The 23,592-nt window shown below is 42.1% G+C and overlaps 1 protein-coding gene across 2 annotated transcripts; it reads right to left on the minus strand.

Annotated features, from left to right (window-relative positions):
- Window positions 1-118: 118 nt before the first annotated feature.
- ctnnd1 (catenin (cadherin-associated protein), delta 1) lies at window positions 119-21,774 on the minus strand. 2 transcript variants are annotated; one of them, XM_078793663.1, is made up of 23 exons: window positions 21,595-21,774; window positions 15,852-15,999; window positions 14,193-14,267; window positions 13,982-14,107; window positions 13,541-13,833; window positions 13,378-13,468; window positions 13,070-13,260; window positions 12,748-13,000; window positions 12,566-12,637; window positions 11,430-11,580; window positions 11,142-11,340; window positions 10,895-11,012; window positions 10,662-10,818; window positions 9,249-9,266; window positions 8,099-8,164; window positions 7,882-8,009; window positions 6,626-6,776; window positions 6,344-6,539; window positions 6,061-6,254; window positions 5,259-5,306; window positions 5,090-5,172; window positions 2,629-2,683; window positions 119-1,835 (listed from the first exon to the last, which is right to left on the minus strand). In XM_078793663.1, exons 2-23 carry the CDS (start codon window positions 15,990-15,992, stop codon window positions 1,777-1,779), a joined length of 2,865 nt encoding a protein of 954 aa, XP_078649789.1. In that variant the 5' UTR covers window positions 15,993-15,999; window positions 21,595-21,774; the 3' UTR covers window positions 119-1,776. The 2 variants fall into 2 exon arrangements, with proteins under 2 accessions (XP_078649789.1, XP_078649790.1); XM_078793664.1 differs by lacking the exon at window positions 9,249-9,266 and having other exon boundaries at window positions 21,595-21,773.
- Window positions 21,775-23,592: the final 1,818 nt, after the last annotated feature.

A 23,592-nucleotide genomic window follows, 5' to 3' on the forward strand; every position in this document is an offset into this window, starting at 1 on the left:
AGTGGCAAACCGATACCAGTATTTCCTGTATCCCACCCAATCGCAGTGCCAATTCGCGATGATGTCATACCCCACCCCCCAAAAAAACATCCCAACAAATATACATGAAACAGCACAGTCTGAGAAAAAAAATCATCTTTTTATTAAAAACAGTATTGCTAGTTACATTATTCATTCATAAATGAGAATGTGCAACTTTAAGAGCCAAGGCAGAGACTAAAGTGTAGTGTTTTTTTTTTTTAACCTCGATGTTCCAATAGCTTTTTCTACTTAAGACACTAACAGCACAACTGATTGCATATGCGTTCACCCCCGGCACCCGAAACAATTACGCCAAATCAATATATAAAAAAGCCATTAAAATTAACAAATATTCTCTTGTATATATAGTTTAAATGTGCTTTATTTTTTTTCTCCTCTCCTCCGACTTTAACGCCTCCTCAGACAAAACAATCCCAGCCCTAGTCTGCGCTTCTCGGTTCATTCTGGACAAAAAGCTGAAGCAAAGTGAAAGAAAACGTCACGTAGTGCTGGTTCCCATCAAGTATGTACATCTTAGGTTGGCGCTAGAGTACGTCGGCCCGGACACAAAATGGCCGACGGTGTGTTGTTGTGCAGACATGAAGGCGGCTGTGTGTTGTTTTTTTTTTTCCCAGACATTAATTTTGCAGATTCAAACTAAAAGTGTTCCACATCACGGCTGAGGTTTGATTGACACATCCGACATACCTGTCCTGAGTAAGCAAGGCACTCCAATTGGCCCACAACGACAGCGTACTGGTACTGCAGTACAACATTCAGATCATTAAGGACTTATGGAAAACAAAAACTGTTTGTGGTAGAATGCCTGATATCAATATATCTGAACTAAAACATGTACAAATATGTATCTAGTATATAGTATACATATACACTGTACACCCTCTATATTTTCTTCAACCACACGCCCATAAAAACATCATTTGGAAGACAAAATGCAACAGTAGGCGAATATACAATACTATTTCATACTAATGTGTAACCCGCAAGGCATGCTGGGTAACCTCCTGCTGTGGGGCGAACGTGCACGGGCATGCCAGCATGCTTTGCGGATCAGTATCGCATAGTATAAAGTATAAAATAGTACTATTTTTTGTATGTATCTTCCTGCGCGGGCGCCTATTCCGGTGTTGTTGGTTGCACCGTGAGCAAGGGAGCGTTGGGAATATCAAATCATGCTTTTTGGAGATTATATGCTGGGATCCACAGTATATATATACATACAGTATACATACATACAGTATATGGATTGACTACAGAAAGCGCGTCAGGCCCCGGCGTCCCACAAGCGAGCCGAGGCGTCCTTGAAGTGGTTAGTAGAAGAAACTCCGTCATGGCAGTTGTAGCGGCAGCGGCAGCGTCGGCGTTTGGCACAAAAAGCGAAACATTTTTCTCGTAGTCGGCGCCCGTTTAGGAGAAAGAAATGACACAAGCCCTGGATTACTCGTGTCCGATTACACCCGAATGCAACATCCAGGGTATCTGCTCCGTTAGTGTTGTCGTGGCCAAGGGTTTTTAGTCACAGTTTCTGGCCGACGCCTTCTCATAGCGGCGGGGGGTGTGGTCATCATAGTGTCACAATCTTGTCGTCGTAGCCACGTCGTTCATCCAGTTTCTCAAAAGGGGGGGGGGGGGCATTGGTCAGCGGCGAAAGGAGGAATGTAGTAACGAGCAAAGAGACGCTCCAAAAGCATGAGGGGAGGGGCGGGGCGGGGCGTCCCGTTGCCGGGTGTCAGTTCAGCAGGGGCAATGGGCTGGAGGAGGCTGTCGTCTCATGATGCACACCATCAGTTTTTCTGCATGGGAGGGGGGGGAAAAGCCATAATATGAGCACGTGTTGGGGGTGTCCCAATCCAATATTATTAGCCATCTACGCCACAGACTACGTCTAAAATGCTAAATGCATTAGCTTGGTTTGATTGTCCGCCTCTTCATCAGTGCATGCTAAAAGACTGGATAGGACAGCGCCGGTCTTTGAGCATGCTCACTGAGGCGTTTGTGACGCTGACAAAGTCGGCTGAACGGATGAAGACTAGATAGGACAGCTGGAGAGTCGTCCTATCATCTCTGGGGAGAGACGAAACGTCCTCTGGGACAATCAGAGCATCCATCCAACGCCCTGACAATTTTAGGGGGGCTTCAGACCCCCTAAAATTTTTTTTATATTTTTTATAGATTTTTTTTTTACCAAAAAATCTGACAAATTTCATATAATAATAATATAATAAATATAAAGAAATAAGACAAATTTCATATAATAATATAAAATAATAATAATAATATAATAAATAATATAAAATTTCATAATTTTTAAAATGTATTTTTTTTTATGCGTACTACATTCATTCATATGCTGTGCATCTCTAAAGAATCAAGTCTACAGTTCAGACTCCAAGTAGACGTTTGAGGAAACAAAAACCACAGAAAAAAGAAGCAGCGGCAGACGGTCTCCAACCTATGGAAACATGGCATCTACGAGGACAACACAAGCGGTAACAGGAACGGTAACAAACACAAGGCCGTGCAGTGAGGGGGGGGACGAGCGTAGCAAGCAGTGACATGCAGGTTAGAGAGTGGGTGTGGCCTAACCATCGTAAGAATCCATTAGAGGCAAACAGGCGAGCCTCTGCCCTGACTTCCCTCCCTGGGGGGGGAGAAAGAGGAGAGGAGGAATGTAAGAGAATGGAGCACAGAGGAAATGAACAGCAGCAATGGAGATTGGGTAAAAAGTGGTGTTATAGCGCCATAGAGGAAGAGAAAGGCTTTAGGAAGGTTGCCAAAGAAATAAGACAGCAGGAGCCTGAAGACCACCTGCAGGGACATGCCTTGCTTCAAGGCTCTAATGCTCCAATGCCTTCCGTGGGCGTGTGGGCGGGAGTGGGAGCGTGTCGTTTCACGCAGCAACCTTTGCTGCTGGTAACCGCTCTGCCCGTCCTGCACAAATGGATGACCTCATAGGCACCCCCACCCCCCCCAGCTTTTCCAATGACTCAACACAAGGTCAGAGCCAGTTTAGCAATGCTAAGAATCAATACGCTACACACACGCTTGTTGGATGGGAATGGAACTCATGGCTGACCACAGTTACCCATAGTTACCCATATTTACCCATATTTACCAATAGTTATGATAGTTACCAATAGTTATGATACCTCCCAATAGTTATGATAGTTACCAATAGTTACCCATATTTACCAATAGTTATGATAGTTACCAATAGTTATGATAGTTACCAATAGTTATGATAGTTACCAATAGTTATGATAGTTACCAATAGTTACCCATATTTACCAATAGTTATGATAGTTACCAATAGTTATGATAGTTACCAATAGTTATGATAGTTACCAATAGTTACTGATAGTTACCAATAGTTACTGATAGTTACCAATAGTTACCCATATTTACCAATAGTTATGATAGTTACCAATAGTTACTGATAGTTACCAATAGTTACCCATATTTACCAATAGTTATGATAGTTACCAATAGTTACTGATAGTTACCAATAGTTACCCATATTTACCAATAGTTACCCATATTTACCAATAGTTATGATAGTTACCAATAGTTACCCATATTTACCAATAGTTATGATAGTTACCAATAGTTACCGATAGTTACCAATAGTTACCCATATTTACCAATAGTTACCCATATTTACCAATATTACCCATATTTACCGATAGTTATGATAGTTACCGATAGTTATGATAGTTACCGATAGTTATGATAGTTACCGATAGTTATGATAGTTACCGATAGTTATCGATAGTTACCGATAGTTATGATAGTTACCGATAGTTATGATAGTTACCGATAGTTACCGATAGTTACCAATAGTTATGATAGTTACCAATAGTTACCGATAGTTACCAATAGTTACCGATAGTTACCGATAGTTATGATAGTTACCAATAGTTATGATAGTTACCAATAGTTATGATAGTTATGATAGTTACCAATAGTTATGATAGTTATGATAGTTACCAACAGTTATGATAGTTACCAACAATTATGATAGTTACCAATAGTTATGATAGTTACCAATAGTTATGATAGTTACCAACAATTATGATAGTTACCAATAGTTATGATAGTTACCAACAGTTATGATAGTTACCAACAATTATGATAGTTACCAACAATTATGATAGTTACCAACAATTATGATAGTTACCAACAATTATGATAGTTACCAATAATTATGATAGTTACCAACAATTATGATAGTTACCAATAGTTATGATAGTTACCAATAGTTATGATAGTTACCAATAGTTATGATAGTTACCAATAGTTATGATAGTTACCAATAGTTATGATAGTTACCAATAGTCACCAATAGTTATGATAGCTACCAATAGTTATGATAGTTACCAATAGTTATGATAGTTACCAATAGTTATGATAGTTACCAATAGTCACCAATAGTTATGATAGCTACCAATAGTTATGATAGTTACCAATAGTTATGATAGTTACCAATAGTCACCAATAGTTATGATAGCTACCAATAGTTATGATACCTCCCAATTGTTACCAATAGTTACCGATATCTCCAAATAGTTACCGATATCTCCCAATAGTTACTGATAGTTACCAATAGTTACAGATAGTTACCAATAGTTATGATACCTCCCAATTGTTACCAATAGTTACCGATATCTCCAAATAGTTACCGATATCTCCCAATAGTTACCAATAGTTACAGATAGTTACCAATAGTTATGATACCTCCCAATCGTTACCAATAGTTACCGATACCTCCCAATAGTTACTGATAGTTACCAATAGTGATCATACACAAAGTGTTAAAATTGGGACAAACAGGGTTGTAATTTTGGTAAAATGAGGTTGGGGAAAGAGTTATATTAATGGATTATAGGAATAACGTCATAACATTACAATATGGAAATCATTTCAATAGAAAGTTGGAATATTTCACTTTAAAGTTGAGAAAATGGCGTCTATGACATGTATTTTGTGGCAGGACCACTATTTGGCAAATACAAAACAAAAAATGAAGCTAAAGGTGATGGAGTGCTACCTGTACTGCATCTTTGTCATCGGGCTCAATAGTGTTGTCCAGAGTGTTCCTTCTCCCCCTCTGGTCCAGTGTGGAGTAGGCATCTAAGGGCAGGAGCAGCAGGGAGTTGTGTTATCATCATAAAAACCCTCATATGAAGCAAATACTAATAAGTTGGTGTTCTACTTGCCTGGTCCCATGTCATTCATTGGAATCATCTCCTGATCACTTTTGCCTCCTGAACACACACCAAAATAAAAGGGGTGATATTAAAGTGTCGTGACCCCAGGAGAATGGGGGTCCCTGGGTGAGACCAGCGGAGTTGGTTTCTTAGGCACCAGTTAAAAATGAAAGCAAAGATTTGTTTAAGTACAATAGTCCCTGGTTCATCCTGGTCCCGGGCCCGAAGTGGGATTCCTTATTCATCACTGGAATATTTTTGTAGTTAGAGCGCACAAAATGTGTTTACAAGCTCCTAAATGCGCTTTGAAAACATTATTAGAGTCCTGTAGACATGAAATAGCACCCCTATAGTCACATTTACACTCCCAATACAGTAGAAATAAGATAAAATGCAAATGTTCCACACGCGTGGACAGGAAGTGAGATGAGTGTTGGCTGGCTAACCAGTAGCACATGTCAATGTTATGGTAATGATTATTATTATTATGTACTTTTATGTATTATTGTGCCCAAATATCCAGTGCGGCGCTTGTATGTTTCACCTACCGCCACCTAGTGTCGGGTGTAGAACGCGTCTTAATGCTATATATTTGTATTTTAGTTCATATACACATTTTGATGCTAGAAATTGCTTCACTTGGGCCAAAACCAATATGGAAAATGTTCATAAATATGCATATTCAACAATAAAATGCCCACAGAAATGATTTAAACTACAATAAAAAGACTACAAATGAAGATAATTGTTTTAAAATGAAAATGTTCTGAATGAAAAATGTACACAAAAATAAAAAGCTAATATATCTGACCTTTGTCTATGAGCGGCATGGTGCTGTCCTCGTAGCCCCCGTTGGCCCTGGTGGTGTTGCTGGGGGGGTTTAGGTTGACCATGAAGTCCGTTTTCTTCCAACCATCCTTTTCTAAAGTGCGCCGCAGCTCCTTGTAGCCCCAAACCGTCTGCAGGACCAGACCGGCCCCGCGCACTTCCCTCTCCGAACGATTCCTGGTGGTGAAAGACGAATGGGAACTTCTCAGACATGGATCGCATTTAAATCCCAGCACGCGTGCTGCGATTCCGGGTAGACCCCTTACCCGTCCTTGTTGATGAGGACTAGCCTCTCGATTCCCTGCGAGGCCCTGAGAGTCTTTGCCGCTTCCAGACTGGAGCCCAGCACCTCCTGGAGCGTGCTCAGCACCGACACCACCGTTGCCTCGGATAGCGCTCGTACGGGCTGACTCTGACCCCCGCCAGGCAGGTTGGCCACTAGGTGGGGCACTGCGTGTTTGCCTGGAACGCAGGACGGCGACGATGACTTGGGAGTTTCCAGCGGACGGTATGGCTTATTCAAACACGAAGGGAGTCGCGAGCCTCACCAAGTAGGTCTCTGTTGCGGGCATCGATGGCCAGGTTACGGAGGGCCCCCGACATGGCTCGAACCACTCTGTCGTTGCCGTGGGCCAGCAGCTCAGTCATCATGGGCAGGCCTTTCTCCTGGCGCAGCAGGGCACGAATGTATCTGCCGTACTACACAAATAAAAAACAGGTTTCAATCTAGTTGGGTTGTGAACCATGAACCCGTGGAACCACATATCTGGTTTGACAAGCGACTCCGTTTGGGAGTCTCTCAAAAAGCACGAGAGTCTGGGCTGCTGGATGTCACGCTTAGATAGTTACAGATAATCACATTTAAATATTAGCCAATTACTACTAAGGGAAATAATAAGCGTGGTTAGCGCGCAGACCTCACAGCTAGGAGACCGGGGTTCAATTCCACCCTCGGCCATCTCTGTGTGGAGTTTGCATGTTCTCCCCGCGCATACGTGGGTTTTCTCCGGGTACTCCGGTTTCCTCCCGCATTCCAAAAACATGCTAGGTTAATTAGCCACTCCAAATTGTCCATAGCTATGAATGTGAGTGTGAATGGTTGTTTGTCTATATGTGCCCTGTGATTGGCTGGCCACCAGTCCAGGGTGGACCCCGCCTCTCGCCCGAAGACAGCTGGGATAGGTTCCTTGTGAGGATAAGCGGTAGAAAATGAATGAAGGAATGAATGTTGTTTTGCAAATTTGGAGTGGTCAGACCGGAGCAGGAGGGGATAGAAAAGAAGAAAAAAAGAAAAAACAGAGGGGGAGTGCATTTTTAGACAAAATGATTGGCTGGCCACCAGTCCAGGGTGTATCCCGCCTCTCGCCCGAAGACAGCTAGGATAGGCTCCAGCACCTCCGCGACCCTCGTGAGGATAAGCAGTAGAAAATGAATGAATGAATGAATGAATGTTGTCATTCGGCCACATTGGAGGTTTTTCCGACATGAAGCCTTTTTAAGGTCATGCCGCGGCATCTCAATAGGATTCAGGTCAGGACTTGGAAAAGGCCACTCCAAAGTCTTCATTTGGTTTTTCTTTCTTTGTTCACTTTTCACAGGGTCATGTGGCTTTGGATTTCTTTTCTCCCTTAATAATACAAAGTTTCATTTGAAAACTGATTTTGTGTTGTGTTTTTTTTTTTAATAGTATCTTAAATCTTCTCTCACAAAGAGAGCACCAAAGACCTCCCTTCGTATGTGTTAGCTTCTTGTGGATCCATGTCGGCTAAATAAAAATGGCTGCCCATGCAAAGAGGCTTCTTACTGTCCAACGTCCAGCACATAGATTCTGGACAGCTCCAGCCGAGGCCTCCAACACGGTGGGGTTCTTGGACTCCTTCAACAGAGAGGTGTAGATACGGACCACCTCCGGCTGGAACAACAGCTCATAGCCTGCGAGGGACACCAGGAGAAACGGGGTCAACGGTGGAAGGCAAGACGTCGGGCGTAGCCTGCTACGATGTTGACGAGACTCGGGTTACCTTTAGCAGGTGTGGTCCTCTTTGGGATGTCTACGATGTCGGCAGCTGCGTCCTCATCTTTCTTTCCTGGAGCAGACATCAAAGTTACCAGTTACACTCAATAAAAGGAAATACGCCGCACTCCTCGCCTTCGTTTGTTGTTCCTGTTTTCACTGACCGTTTATGTTAGTACAAAGACAACTCTCTAGCCCAGGGGTGTCCAACGTGCGACCTGGGGGCCATTGATTGACCGGTGGCACATTATAAAAATATAATATATCAAATAGAAATAATAAAATAGAACTAAAGAATTTTTTTTTTAAGTTGCCATGTTATGATAAATTAAAATATACTATGGAAATAAAGTCAAAATATTATGGAAATAAATTAATAATATTACAAAAACAAGATTTAAGAATAAAGTTCAAATATATATAAAAAAAAAAAATCAAAGTAGCCCTTGCTGGAAAAAGTTTGGACACCCCTGCTCTAGCCTGTTAGTTCAACTACTTCTAGTACTACTACTACTACTAATGCTGCTGCTGCTACTACAGTGTTTCCCATACATTCATTTATTAATGGCAGTACAGTACAATAGTATACAAAATATATTAATTGTGTTATTTTATGGTTGAATATAGTGTATTATTAGTAAAAAAAATAGTAGCAAATTTGACTTCTGTTACCCAAATGAAGTATTTTTAAGCATAAAATGGCTAAATAAGGCCTTCAGAAAATGATCTCACGACAGGAAATATCATGACATTACTTTCTTACCAAACATTAAAAAAAAATCTAATAAAACATACTCTCCGACAAAAGCTGGTATCTTCAACGGTGGTAAAGGGCTCGCCATCCAGCACTATCATTTCCTTGATGAAATGACTGATCGTGTCTAAATGGCAGGATGATAAAACAAGCCCGAGGCGTTCAGGCGTCGTAGCGATACTGGTGTTACAGTCGGCTGATAAGGTTTGATTATTCGTCTCTCCTACAGCACACATTACACTTCCATGCACAAGCGTCATGGCCAACTATGCTAATTATATGATGTCCTTATCTACACCACGGGGACAAATGGACTGCAGTCCTGTGGGAAACACTGTACTACTACTACTACTACTACTACTACTACTACTACTACAAGCACAGAAAGCGATAGGGAGCTTACCTTTGGAAAACCATTCATCTGTAGCCCAGCGCCAAAAAGGAGAGAGAAAAGTAGAAGATCAGAGCAGGAAGAGAAAGGAGCAAAGAAAAGGCAGCATGTAAGCGAAGCAATCAGGTGACACCTGTTCAAGTCCCAACCAGCAGGAGGAAAGGAAGCACACTCCCAAGCTCCTTAGCAACAAAAACTCGGAATATCACGAGACTGAAGTCATACATTTACTAGAAAAAAAACTATTGCTAAAGGTGGACCTACTGTATGTGACCTTTGGCTTTGGGCACGTGGCGGGGGCGGGATGAGGAACGTGGACAGGTGCGCGCCACATGCATAAGAAGGGCTAGTCATGCTAATCTGTTTGCGCTCAACTACTCTGTTTTGCTGCCTAATTATAAATAAAATCTTGCCTGAAGCAAAAGAAAAAAACTTCCTTCCTGAAGTTAGTTTCTGGTCCAAGAGAAACCAGAGCGATGCTCCATTTTCACTCTCACAACTTTTTTCCTGAAAATGTATAACTTTTTATTCTTGTAATATTGCGAATTTCTCATAACTTTGACTTTTTCAAATTTCTGCTCATAAATTTACAGATTTGTTATATTAATTTTATATATTTAATATTATTATATTTTATATTTTAATATATTTTATATTAATATTTTTCCCTCATACATTTTTACAACTTCTTGTAATATGACAAGCTTTTTCTCGTAAATTTACCGCTATTCTAGTTATACTATGAATTTTGTCCAACTTTATTTTCATGAATTTGCGACTTCTCGTAAGATTACGACTTTATTCTTGAAAAGAGTTTTAGTTCTCGTGCATTCTTGTTATATTGAAACTTTTTTCTCGTAAATGTGACTCATAAATTTGCGACTTTATTCTCACAATTTATTCTTACAATTTTTTTTCTTAATCTAAGACTATTCTTGTAATATTACGACTTTGCTGTAGTTTTATTACAACTTTTCCTTTTAAATTTGACTTTTTCCTCATACATTTGTGACATTGTACATTTAAAACTATTGTTGTAAATGTACGACTTTATTTTCATAATACGAGGTTTATTCTCATAAATGTATGACTTCATTCTCAAACTCCCCCCATTTCCCCTCAAAGTGGCCCTAATCTCAATATTGAGGCAGACAAAAATAGCAATTAGATTATTTTCAAAAATGGTACAGCCCCAGCAAACACACATGCAAAGCTTCTGAAAAACAACCGACAGGAGTTCCAACAGAGAGCAGCTGGCGGAGATGAGCTTTCTCTCACATTCCCAACATTCCAGTGCAAACTTGTAGCTTTGTTGGAGTGGGAATGTGTCCTTGTCGGCCTTGTAGACTCAATAGTCAACCAGTGACCAAGTGAAAAGTGATACTTTGTTAACTGTCCACATGGATCGCTCCATGGGAAACAGACCTTTGCTCTTTCGGGAGCTGAAACAGCCCCCCTTCTGGCTGGACTGGGCTGGACCCTGGTGGACGGGTGCGGCTTCTTGGTAGCGCTCGCAACCCGGGATTTCACGGTGGACTTGGTAGGATAGGTTCCTCAGCAGACATACGCTGTTCTCTATCAGCTGTATACAAAAAAGGCTTAGGTAAAAAAAAAAGGAGAACACACCAACAACGCATGCTCTAGAACGTGGAACGTGCCTTATTGTCCACGTCTTTACAGTCAATCTGGGACTGGACGATGTACATGAGAGAATCCACCAATCCTGTGCACTCCCTCAGCTTCCGCCGCGCTTCGCTTCGCTCCGAACTCACATTTCTTCCACGGAGAAGAACAGAAACATGTCAACATGATCCAAACGCTAAATAATGCAGGAAGCAGGGAAGCCAAAGACTCGTGACTCTGGAAAAAGACTGCCCCCCCCCCACCACCATGCCCCCCATGTACCTCAGGCAGCCGGCTGTGTTGGTGAGGGCCGTCTCCCACTCCAGGTGTCTCGGCTTGCAGTTTTCCTCCCCTCCGCCACCGTTGCTCCCGCGCTCCCAGCCCGACCGGGGCACCATCACTTCATCGGAGAGAGCGTGCAACGCGTGGTCCACAATCTCCATTTTGACAGAATCGTGGGAAGAGAGGTTCCAAAGTGTCCCTGCGACATTTTGCAATTTGGAAAAAGCGTTTTTGTATGCAAACACTCACAGAGGAACATCGGCCTTAAGTTGACAGCGTGCATCTCACCTGTGATGATGTCGGTGAGGTCCTGGTCACGCGTCTTCCTGAGAAGTCTAATCAGAGCAGGCACGCCATCACAGTTCTTGATGGCAATTTTGTTGTCTGGATCTTTACCGTAGGAAATGTTCTTCAGCGCTCCACAGGCTGCGTAGTGAACCTATGAAGAGGTATGAGGACCAGCTCGTGTCTGACAATAACAAACTGCAACTTATACATAAACAGCTTGAAACTCCTCCCTCCAGTCCTTCAATAAAAAGGTCAGAGCCGGTGGACTCAAACTTGCGACCCGCGGGCCAAATGCAGCCCGTGGGATGCTAGTTTGAGGCCCCCCACCTTGATATGAAAGTTTAATGTTTGGTATCATGAACCTAGAAATGATAGCTTTGTGCACACCGGACACAATTGATGCGATTTTCCTAGCTGTAACAATGCTAACTTGCTAATTGGGTAAAAGGGTTAAGTTTCATTAATGTTCAAGTTAAAGGTTAAGGTTATCTGACAAAAAAATTATTTCTCTACCCACCTACTATATGTGGTTTATTAGTTTTTATTATTATTTTATTTATGTATTACTGATTGATTTATTTTCTTTATTTTTTTTGTCTTATTTTGTGTAGTAAATAAAAATTAAGATATTTAAGAAAAGTGGAATGTTTTATCAGAGCTTTTTTTGTGGAAAACCGGAACCAAAGCACTGAAAAAGTGTAGGGTATAGCAGAAGCAAACAGTTTTTAATTTATTTTTTTCTGTTTTTGATAAATATGTTTTTGTTTTTAAACCTGATACGGCCCAGCCTCAACCAGACCCTAGGTCCAGTGCCCCCCCGAGTAAATTGAGTTTGAGACCCCCGGTCAAAGCTATCAAAATAAAAACAGTTCACATTTTTGACTGTTCTCTGGAGCAAAGCATCGTTTGTGCTCGCTTCGTGCCAACCTGGGCGGTGTTCTACTCACACATAGTACATACTCATACGGCATATCTGATTGGACCAGGAATGCCGAATGCAACGTCTCTTCCAGCCACTATTTGTCTTTGCATTGTTCCACCAGTAAAACCAAGCACATAACCCTGACACTTTATCCAAGTACAAACATAATCATCATTTCAAAGACTTTACCACCATGGAGAAAAGGTAAGCAAACCTCTTTGTTTGGGTTGTCCAGCATAGAGACCAGCGCTGGGATGCCTTTCAGACGACGAACCTCCGACTTGACCTAACAAGCCAAAGGTTTTACAGAAGTTGTGATGCGGTATCAAAACAAACGTATGTTATGTAAGACTTTTCCCTTCATTTGAGACAAAATCAAACAGACTGGGATCTTACTTTGTCATTCTTGTAAGTAAGATGCTGCAGGTAAGCGGCAGCGTTGCTGCGGACTGGATCCAAGCGGTAGTTGAGCATAGCGATAACCTCTGGCAACTCCGGCTGGCGCCATCCACCCGGGCCCGGGCCTTTCCTTAGAGTGCTGTCCAGTGAAGCCATGCTTCCTCTTTCACCCTGTGCCAAAGGAGCGCCCCCCCAATAGTACATGTCCCCCGGACCACTCATACTGGCATCCAGCGTGCCCTCGTAGCTCCTACGGAGGAAGGGAGAGAAGCATTGAGATGTAAGACGCAACCATTAACAATATTAACAACACCCTTACCCAGTCCTACGTGGCGGCCCTTGGGGGAAGCCATGGTGGTTACGGGGCACCGTGCTGTAGTGCACTGGATGCCCCATGCCGTAGTCGGGCTCGTCGTAACCCATGCTGCGGCTATCATCCTCCAGACCGTATGGCTCTGGCACGAACCTTGGGATGGAGGAGAGCTCCACTGAACTTCCCATGCGCCCGACCTATAACAGCATATCATAGCATCACATTGGAGCGCAATGTACCGCTTTAGCATGAGAGTACATCCACTGTAAAATATTCAATTAAAAGATGACGTATTGTGACATACTCAAACCTACCTGAGGCTGAGCGGCATAGGGGTCCAGCTGGCTCCTGCTGGGGGCTCTGTAGCTTGGATCCAAGGTTCTGTAACCGTCTGGATGGACTGGTCTGGATTAAAAACAAACAAAGGGTCTTATTTCAGTGGGAAAGTTTTTTTTTTTCATAAATAACACCTTTTACCTGTAGTGATCGTCCATGCGGGCGCCCCTGTTGAGGCTCGCATAGGCTTCAGAAGGGGGTCCAGCGCGATAATCCTCATAGCCGCCTGGAGGTCCGTAGTGGTAGTTTCGGGGCACAGTCTGGGTGGGGTATTCCATGGGTACGCCTACTCCGGGGCCCTGCCTGTAGCCCCCCGCCATGGGCGGGATGTAAGCTCCCATACCCGTGACTGATCCCCCACCATCCAAGGAAAGTGTGTCTGATACGGAGGGGATGACTGTGCGGGTGGTAGTGGTCTTCACTACTTTTTTTACCTGAAAGGGCGCCACAGGAGAGGAACGATGCGGGATGTGTTTTTTTTTTCACATTAGAAGTACCCGGTATTCAACTCAAATTGTACTCGGGAATAGAATGCATAGTATCTGTTACATGACGAATATATTTTGGTACAGTTAGTGTTACCGTGGTTTCTGTGCGTCGCGTGGTGCCGTCATCATTGGTCTCCACAGAGACAACAGGGGTGGACTCCTGGGGCGCTTCCTCCACTGTGTACGTCTCCTGCACCATCGAACCAGGCTCCATCCTGAACTGCACAAACCATAACCAAATTTAAGGAAGAAGAATAAACACTAGCTAATGAAGAGCTGAAATAGGAGAGTGAAAAGTTGCTCACATGATGTGTCCCGTTGACGTAGCCCTCGTTAAGTGTCAGCCTTTCTATGTCCGCATCACAAGGAACGCGGCCGTTCTATGAGGAGGAAATGTACACAAGTGTTTTAACAACTTTTTCTAAGAAGCTCGTGCATGATTATTTGATCAGAAGTTATTAAAACACACCCTGAAATTCTACACACGCAACATGCAGATAGCAGCAAGCAAACAGTTCCAAGTTAAATTCCTCAACTGTAGGGGTACCAGGACCACAGACGGGGCTGGACATGATGATAACCATAGACAATTACATCTCACATTTTAGCCAAAAGGTGCTCAAAACTGCTGAAAAGATGGACATTTTTTTCATTTTGGCAGTAACTTGGGAGATTATTATAAAAAAAAAATTCTGTGAAGAAAAAAAAAATGTACATCTTGCACTTTTGGACCTTAAGTAGGTTCTAGGTAGAGGTTGAAAAGATTTTAAAAAAAGAAATGTGAGTGAGACATAAACATATTTGAGTAAGTAAACAAGCGTTAAAGTCAAATAGGCTCTTCAGCAGATCAAAAGCTCAAATGACCCCCCCCTCCAAAAAAAATTGAAATAAAATGAAAAAAGTCATGCATAACTTTGCCAATATTGTTGGTCACCTTTATTTATTTATGCTAATTTGACACACCCTCCAGTGCCACACATAGATCACAGTCCTGGGAAACACTAACTCCAAAGCGGTTGAAGCAAAAACGGACCCATGCAGAAACAAATTCAACAGACTCCGACTACAACTAATCAAAGCTGGATGGGTCCTTCTGGAAAGTAGAACAATGAGGAACCGCTTCCAACATGATGGGCTGTCTTGGTGGAGCTGGAAGAGGATGAAACATGGCCTCCCACAGAGTCATCAATGCAGGATGGAACGCTGCAGTGTGGAGGCTCTCAAAAAATGTTGCCGATAATAGCGATAACTGATCATTTGTAGCACAATTATTGACCAAAAAATGTGTTATCGTGATAGACATCAGTCATACGACATGACTGGCGAATACACACAGAAATGCAACTTTGATCTTTTCCGATTATCTATCTTCTAGAAAAGTTGAGAATTTTTGAAAAAGATGGCTTGACTTCAGCTTAATTATCTTTTGCATCAGCTAACTTGACGCAATACATGGAGCGTATCTGAAGAACGCTACCTAATTACCCAAGTATTTTGACTGACATATTACCAGTACTCAGGTTATGCAATCACCTTTATTGCCGGCATGATTGCGAATTATCAAACCATAAACTATTTTGAGGACATGTCAACTTTCAAACTGAAAATGAAATAATTAGTATTTGATACAGTAGTAGGCTGCACGGCAGTCGAGTGGTTAGCATGTAGACCTCACAACTAGGAGACCCTGCTAGGTTAATTGGCGACTGTAAATTGTCCATAGGTATGAATGTGAGTGTGAATGGTTGTTTGTCTAAATGTGCCCTGTGATTGGCTGGGATAGGCTCCTGCATCCCCAGCGACCCTGGTGAGGATAAGCGGTAGAAAATGAATGAAATGTATAGTAGTCTCAAGGTGTACTGATTAGCTTTATATAATGTAAATATTGAACAAAAAGGGGGCTCCAAGGGGCTTTTGCCCGCATGTTGGTGGATGGGAACAGGGTGATGATTCCGAAACGTTACCTGTATGTTGGGGAGCAGGCGGGGCAGGGTGCCGGCGCACGACCTCCGCTCCTCCTCTAGAGCTCGGCTCAGCATCTCAAACTGCCTCTCCTGCTCCCGCACGGAGGCCAGCAGGGAGGCCGTACTCGCACACTGCTCCATTCACACGCTGAGAGCAGAGCAGAGGAAAAGGAAAGGGGACAGGGTCAACACCACAGAGCCAGGAGGGCTTCCACCAGCAACCAAAGCACCGACAGAGCAGAACCAAAATCACCCAGGTACATAAAGGCATGAGAATGATTGATTTTTGATGAAACAGGAGTTGACAGTCATGTCAGTCAAGGATGATAAATAGAAAATAAATAGTGGTTAAGTGCAAGAAAATGAAAGGACTCGTTACCGGACAAGAATGAAGTGCAATCTAAGGGTCAAGCATCAGGTGTACAGAGAACCAGAACCAGAACCGTTGTGGATGTGCAGGGGGGGTTAAAAATAGAAAAAGTGTGATACATGAGAGATTACAGAATGTTTGAAGCTGCGGCATGAGCAGCTGGTTAGCACGTCTTCATTGCAAGGATGCGGTGAAAGTGAGAAGGAGTAAAAGTGTGAGAGCGACACGTTCTCGATCCAAAAGGCGACGGCGTCGTACTGACGTCACGCCAAATTTACTGAAAGGAAAACTGCACGTCGATTTTGCCCATCATCCCTAATCCTCATGTGAAACATGAGCACACATCCTTCCCCTTTTGTGTTGGTTCGAAAACGAGAAAAAGGTAGCTAACAATGCATGTCGTGGGACAAACCTATTCAATTACAAAAACTCCAACAAGGTTTTATATCCTTTCTGTGGTCATGCAATAACAGGTAATAATATAATGGTGATAATATATAATACTTACAGTATTGTCTGTTTGCTACGACTACTCATGGCGGACTTGTGGATCAAAACGGTATCTTATTGGGCCTGAATATACAAACTTCATAGCAGATTGGGGGGGGGTTGTCATTGCAACGGATTTGTTACTCTTCCCCTCTTGGTTGCAGCGCTTGGATTCTGCAGGTTCCCCCCCCCCAGTTTCTTACAGCTCACTCGGTAGAGAGAGGAAAGCGGAATCTGGGAACGCTCGCTCCAACTGTCTAGGAATGATGACACCAGCATGGCTGCACACCAGGGCAAAAGTCTTCCCGTCCATTTCAACTCCTTGACTCATACTCGGAAATACTAAATAAAGATGGGTATTTGGAGTTTGCATATGTGACGGCCAGAAAACTATTTTTTCCCCCACTCAGCCATCCAAATATCCCTAGTGAGCACCTTCTTTTCCAGAGCGCAGCAACGGGAAAAGTCATAGGAAGCCACAAAGTACGAGTGCTATGAAAGTTGACAGTAGGGATAAACTGTTCAAGTCCTGACATGACACATCAGGTAAGCCCTCATACCAGTCAAGAGCTTTTTGTTTGTCACGCTGTCCAAAGCGTCAACACGTTTTATACGAGCACGGCTGAGGACAACCGCTTGAGTGCTTCGGTGGTCCAAACGCAACAATCCCTGCAGCGATGCACCACAAACCCACCACTAGCGTTCTTGTGGTCGGGAGGAGCTCTTGTAAAAGCAGCGGTATCGCTCATGAAATTACGATTAGGTCGTTAGCAGCGATGCTAATGGCTTGGGGGTACACGCATACAACCGTATACGGGCCACAGCTGTCTATTAGACGTTGGCGTCCATGTCGTAACAACGAATGTTTAGTACACAGAAACATTTTTTTAACTTTTGATGAAATAAACAAAACAATGCGTGTAGTATTGCTAGTTAAACAGTAGCCTACCAGAAAGGTCATTGCCACTGTTGTCCTCCTGGGAAACTAAAACTACTCAAGTTACCTCATAATTCCTTCATCACACACGTTATCTGTTTCTCTTACGCTTTTTCCATTGTCGCTTTGTTTCAGTTTTGTCTCAAAGACATTTAGCCTTTCCAAACCTTTTGGTGGGCTTCGAGTAATCAAAACACTTCGATCCGACTTCCATGATGTCACGTTCCGCGATATTCCACGTTTAACTGCAAAATTTGCAACTTTGTTGTTATTTATCATGCAATTAATTTATTAAGATTTATGCCAGCACGGGGGTCGAGTGGTTAGCGCGCAGACCTCACAGCTAGGACACCAGGGTTCAATTCCACACTCGGCCATCTCTGTGTGGAGTTTGCATGCGTGGGTTTCCTCCCACATTCCAAAAACATGCTAGGTTAATTGGCCACAGGTATGAATGTGAGTGTGAATGGTTGTTTGTCTATATGTGACCTGTGATTGGCTGGCCACCACTCCAGGGTGTACCCCACCTCTCTCGCCCCAAGACAGCCGGGATAGGCTCCAGCAATGAATAAAATAATATTTATCTGCAATAATTTGGAGGGGAATAATCGCCCAGCAAAATGTGTTATGGTGACAGACCTATGCTCCTCTAACATCTAAGGACATGATATCTTCTAGCCTTCTAACCTCGAACTCAATCGGGAAGTTGCATGCTTATTCATGCCAGTGGCACAAGGCCAAGTGGTTCAATGGTTAACTTGACAGGTCTGTGCAACTCATCCGTGCAGTCTGTCACTTATTCACGTGTGCATAAAAAGGAGATGTAGTATAATGCCGCACATTGAGCTCGCCCAGCTGACGCGCTATCATCTGCCACCGATGCGAGCGTTTGTCGTCGACGGCAGCACTTTGCAAAAACAATCGCAGCAAAGAAAGTCCAAACAAGGACGAGCCACAGAAGAGCAGAAGAATCAGTCCTCAGTTGAACTTGACAGCACAAAAAAAAAGGAGGGCACAGTGCTTGGAATTGACCGAAGTGATACTGTCACACAAGGCCAGAATGCTAGCCATCACCGTTGCATTTGATGGTCGCCATCGAGCTTCCATGACACGTGGAATGCCGCTGTGCCAGACTGGTATGCTTATAATGCATGGATGTCTACCCTTGGCTGGCGAGGACATCACCACAACCACAAAGTACACAATACAACCTTGACGTGTTACTTAGTAAGTGAAACATAGGCCAACATTTCATCAATATAGTCAGATATTTCACTTTTTCTCTTCATGTTACATCTTCAAAATCAACAATTGTGACTTTATTATGGCAATATTATAACTTTTACCCAACCTACATTTCTTAAAATTGCAACTTATTTTCTGTTTTGTCTGTTCCTCACAATATTACCACCGTTAATTAAAAAAACAACACATTTTTAGATGTTAATATTCCAACTTTATGCTATTTATTCTTAGTATTATGACTATGACTCGGCCAAAACACAAAAATAATAGCTACAAAAATGTACCAATATTCATATATTATTTAAGTGCATGAAATGAGGGAATAGTTATATGTTGAAACAAAAAAACAATTAAATACCAGAATAGTCGGAAATTTAAAAATACATAAGAGGCAAAAATGAAAGGATATTTACATTTTAAAACAAACTATTAATCCAATACCAAAATGGGTCAATTAATTGGATAATCATTTAAGCATCGATTAATTGCGGAATCTCTGCCGAAAACACAAAATTAATCGATCTGCTTTCATGAATGACAAAAGCATCTATTTAAATATTCTCATTTGAGAGGCTGAAATCAGAATATATTTACATTTTAAACCAAAAAAATATATTTTTTTTAATAAATGGGTCAATTAATTGGATAATCGATTAATCATTGATTAGTTGTTGAAGTTTTAGCTAAAAACACAAAAACAATATGTCTGCTTTCATGGACGACGACAAAAATGTAAAAATATCCTCATTTGAGAAGCTAAAATGAGAGAATATTAACAATTGTAAACCAAAAATACATTTGAATCAAATGCCAAAATAGTCATTGATTAAGTGAACAATCGATTAATCATTGATGAATTGCTGACGCTGTAGCTAAAAACACAAAAATAATCAGTTAGTAGTTGTTAACTGAATGATCGATTAATCATTGATTACTTGTTGAAGCCATACCTAAAACACAAACAGGTCTGCTTTCACGAAAGACGACAAAAATTTAAAAATATTCTTATTTGCGAGTTTGAAATCTGAGGAGAGTTACATTTTTAAACCAAACCAGTAATGGAATACCAAAAAAAGTCATAGATTAATCATCAATTCTGTGATTAATTGCTGCAGCTCTACAAATAAATCAGAAATTTAAAGTGAAAAAAACATTAACCAGCATTTCCAACACGGGAAAAAAAGGCTCGGTGTGGAACATCACGTTCACCTCGGAGAGTGACGTGACGTGATCAGGGTTCAAATAAAACAGCACCACACTCCAACCGTTGGGCCATAAAGAGCGAGGGAGACGGGGAGGAGTGTGACGAGAAGAAAGCGCCAGCTTCTGAGCGACACACCCATGCTTTGCTCTGAAAGCCCGTCATTACGCAGCCTTACAAATGATAGCCCTGGCTAAAACAACGCACTTCAGGACTTTTTACGTCCTTACAGGCAACACTGGCTGCCGAGAATCAACACAGAGTCAAACTTCTTAAACCTCTTGCAGAGATGAGAGAGTGCGGAGGTATCTGCTCAAAGGGCGTGTTCAAACCTGCCCCTTATCTGACATCTCTGCTCCAACAGGTAAATTCAGTCGCACCTGCGGGCCATTTCACGGAAAATGCAAGGCATGTCCTTAACACACCAAAATCAAATCAGCAAGTACTGTATTGTGTGTGCATATGTTCTGCAGTTGGACACCACAGACAGATCCCTTCCGACCCCACTGTAAGAGGAGAAGGCAGGCTGCGGTGCAAGCCTCTACAAAGGACACCGAATAATGCAATGAAGCACGCTTGTTATCACGCCACACCCCAAACACAAGCAGACCCACGCAACAGGTTCTTGCTTTTGTCTGCACCAAGGCAGCCACTCCCGTCACCCGCCTCTCCAACTTGGAGCAACAACATTAAAAACACTGAAATCGGACACAAATGGCGAGAGAAGGCGGCAAAAGAGCAGGAAGAATTCATCATGACACCACTGATAAGAAACCCAGACTGGACTTTGACCTCTTACAGTCTGGCTAGTCACTTCCGTGTCCTCTTGTCACGCATATTATTCATATTATACTTCCGTATTCTCTATTAAAAGGCATACACGCTACTGTTTTCAACGCTAATCTACCAATAACATTCTATATTTAAATGGTAAACATCGCACGTCAGGTTTTATTATGGAAATTGGCATAAACTTCACACTAAAAAGTTTTTTAACATAAGAATTCAGCCACAAATTTCAGCGACACATAAGCTGAGAGAAACATTTACCATAAACCAGTCGAGCAAACAAATGTAAAAACTTACCGCAGTGGTGGCTTTAGCTGCTGTTTAGCTAGCATGCTAACGCTGCGCTTCAAGAAAAAAAATGTAAAAAAATAAAATTCCTGTTTTATCTATGCAACGACACCACACCCAAAACAAGCGCAAATCGCATCAAAACAGCACATTACCTTTTCTGGAGAATGATATCCTCGCTTTTTTCCACTTTATTCAGTTTCGGGCCTAGCATAGCATACTTTAGCTTAGCCTAGCTTAGCCCTACTGCACGTACCGTTCAACCCCGATCACAAGCTACAGTGCCGGAGAGAGTTCGGACTCGTTTGGCGAGGACAAAAAATAAACAAACAAAAGGCGTGTTCGCACAAACGCCTTAAAATGCAGGAAATAAAATATCCGCTACAGTTGTAGAGCTGAAAATAAGGTCAGAGAAACCACCCACCTATGCAATTCCCTCTGTCAGGCTTGTTGTTCACTTGACTCTTCCTTCTCCGCCGGGAGAGGAGGAGTAGGAGGCGGGGGAAAGGAAAGTAAGAAAACGCGGATTTACGGAGACATTTTAAATACACATATACATATCAAGTGTACATATAGATGTCAAGTTTTCACAAGTTCATAACTTTGCTAGACGAGTGTTATCTTACGACTTTAATTGGTCTCATTTCCTGGCGGAAAATACTTCTTATATTCTCAATTTCAAAGTAAAATACAACCCTCCATGAAAAAGTTAAAAACAAGTACAGTTGTATGTGTATTTTAATGTCAGGCATATAATGTAAAGTTGAAGCGACGTATTGTATTTCGGTTGCGTTATAATACCGCCATCATGTGGCAGTTCTAAACACAGCAAAGGCGTCGTTGAAGTCAAATGCTTCACGTTGACATTACACCGGAAGTAGCGTGGAAGTTCATTGATGCACATTAAGAATTATGGCGAATACGATACGTTTTACGTAAAATGTTCAATCTTTGAATTGTTTTGAGATTTTGCCTTTAATATATTGATCATAGTTAGATTTTCAGCAAAGACTCGACCGCGTACTGTGTCATCTTATGGGCACGCTTTTATTTTGAAAGCTTGACTTCACCGGCGACTGGATGTGTAAAAAGACTTGAAACAAAAGTTGTGTGGAGCAGTGTTTTATTTTGGAGAGCAGGAAGTGTTTCTACGCTGTTGCTTCACAGCTTTATGGAACATTAAACAATAAGTTCAGTGAATTGTAATAGTAGTGAAGTTCAAGATATTTTGGCCTTCTTTAAAAAACAATTTAGTTAATTTTGTGGAAAAAGGTCGAACATTTATGATACTTCTCACCACCATTAAGGATAATTTAAATTCAGTTTTACACATTAAGAAAACATTACAGACACACAGTATTGTACCTGTGTATCCTACACTGGACACTAGGTGTCAGTAATGTTACATTGATGAGACAATAGAACAGGAAGTTAATAGGTTTCTCTTATTATGTCTACTATATAGGGAAATACGAGTGTACAGGACACTATATGGGTGCTATTTCATGTCTAGAGGGCTCTAATAATGTTAAAACCTGCATTTAGAAGGTTATAAACAGGTTTTCTGTGGTGCTATTCATATATTCAGGTGATTATGGTAGGTGTACGGCTTCTCTGACACAATTTTTGAATCAGGCACACATCCTATCAAGATGTAGCTCTGTCCCAAGATAGCATGATGGACCTCAGGAAGCCTCTGGTAGTATCTAAAGCATCTTTGTCTTTCACTACTTGTTTACAGCTGACAACACTGATTTCTTTCTTTCTCCAGACCACAAACATCTTCTGTAAGATTTGTTCCTTTTTCGTGATATAAAGGCTGAGCGTCCAGGATGGAGAACTCCAAAGACTACATGTTTCAGGAAGTGTCGTGGAGAGGTGAACTTTGGGTAAGGATGCGTTTGTCCACTGCTTCAAGCTGAACTTGAAAAAGTCAAGTACGCCCTGCAGGCAAGCATTTCCACGCTTGGAAAGATTGCAGTGGATCCACTACCACCTCATCATGGGGTCTCATCATCTGACACAAGCTGTATTCAGAGCAAACTGTACATTCACACCAAATATTCTTTCAGACGCAGTATTTTTCTACCACTTTGACGCCGTAGAATACAAATAAAATAATAAAAATAAAGGAAGAAACTAGGAAGGTTTTGTTGTTGTTCATAACACTTAAACAAATGTCTCTTTAATATTTCAACTTGACTTTATTGAGTCCTTCGTGTCCTTAGAAACGTTCCCACAGAGCAACTGAAATACACTTGCATATGGCGCCAGAATGAACGCGCGTAAAAACGTACTCCGCGCGCGGACTACGTTTTTACGCGCGTTAACTTCGGCATCCACGTGACGCCTATACTTGCACTATTCCGAACGTCACGTCAAATAGTTGAAGCTCGAAAGTCATTGCTCGTGCTGAATGACG

The sequence above is a fragment of the Doryrhamphus excisus genome, linkage group LG9 (assembly GCF_037039965.1).
Source record: "Doryrhamphus excisus strain RoL-2023G ecotype Guam linkage group LG9, RoL_Dexc_Guam_v1.1, whole genome shotgun sequence".
Lineage (NCBI taxonomy): Eukaryota > Metazoa > Chordata > Actinopteri > Syngnathiformes > Syngnathidae > Doryrhamphus > Doryrhamphus excisus.

Excerpts from the sequence above, each read along its gene's own strand:
- ctnnd1 (XM_078793663.1), bottom strand. The coding sequence starts at position 15,992 with ATGGAGCAGTGTGCGAGTACGGCCTCCCTGCTGGCCTCCGTGCGGGAG. Across the intron at positions 11,341-11,429 it reads CCTCACCGACATCATCACAG|GGACACTTTGGAACCTCTCT; the intron begins GTGAGATGCACG and ends AAAATGTCGCAG. Across the intron at positions 11,013-11,141 it reads AACACAGCCGGCTGCCTGAG|AAATGTGAGTTCGGAGCGAA; the intron begins GTACATGGGGGG and ends TCTCCGTGGAAG.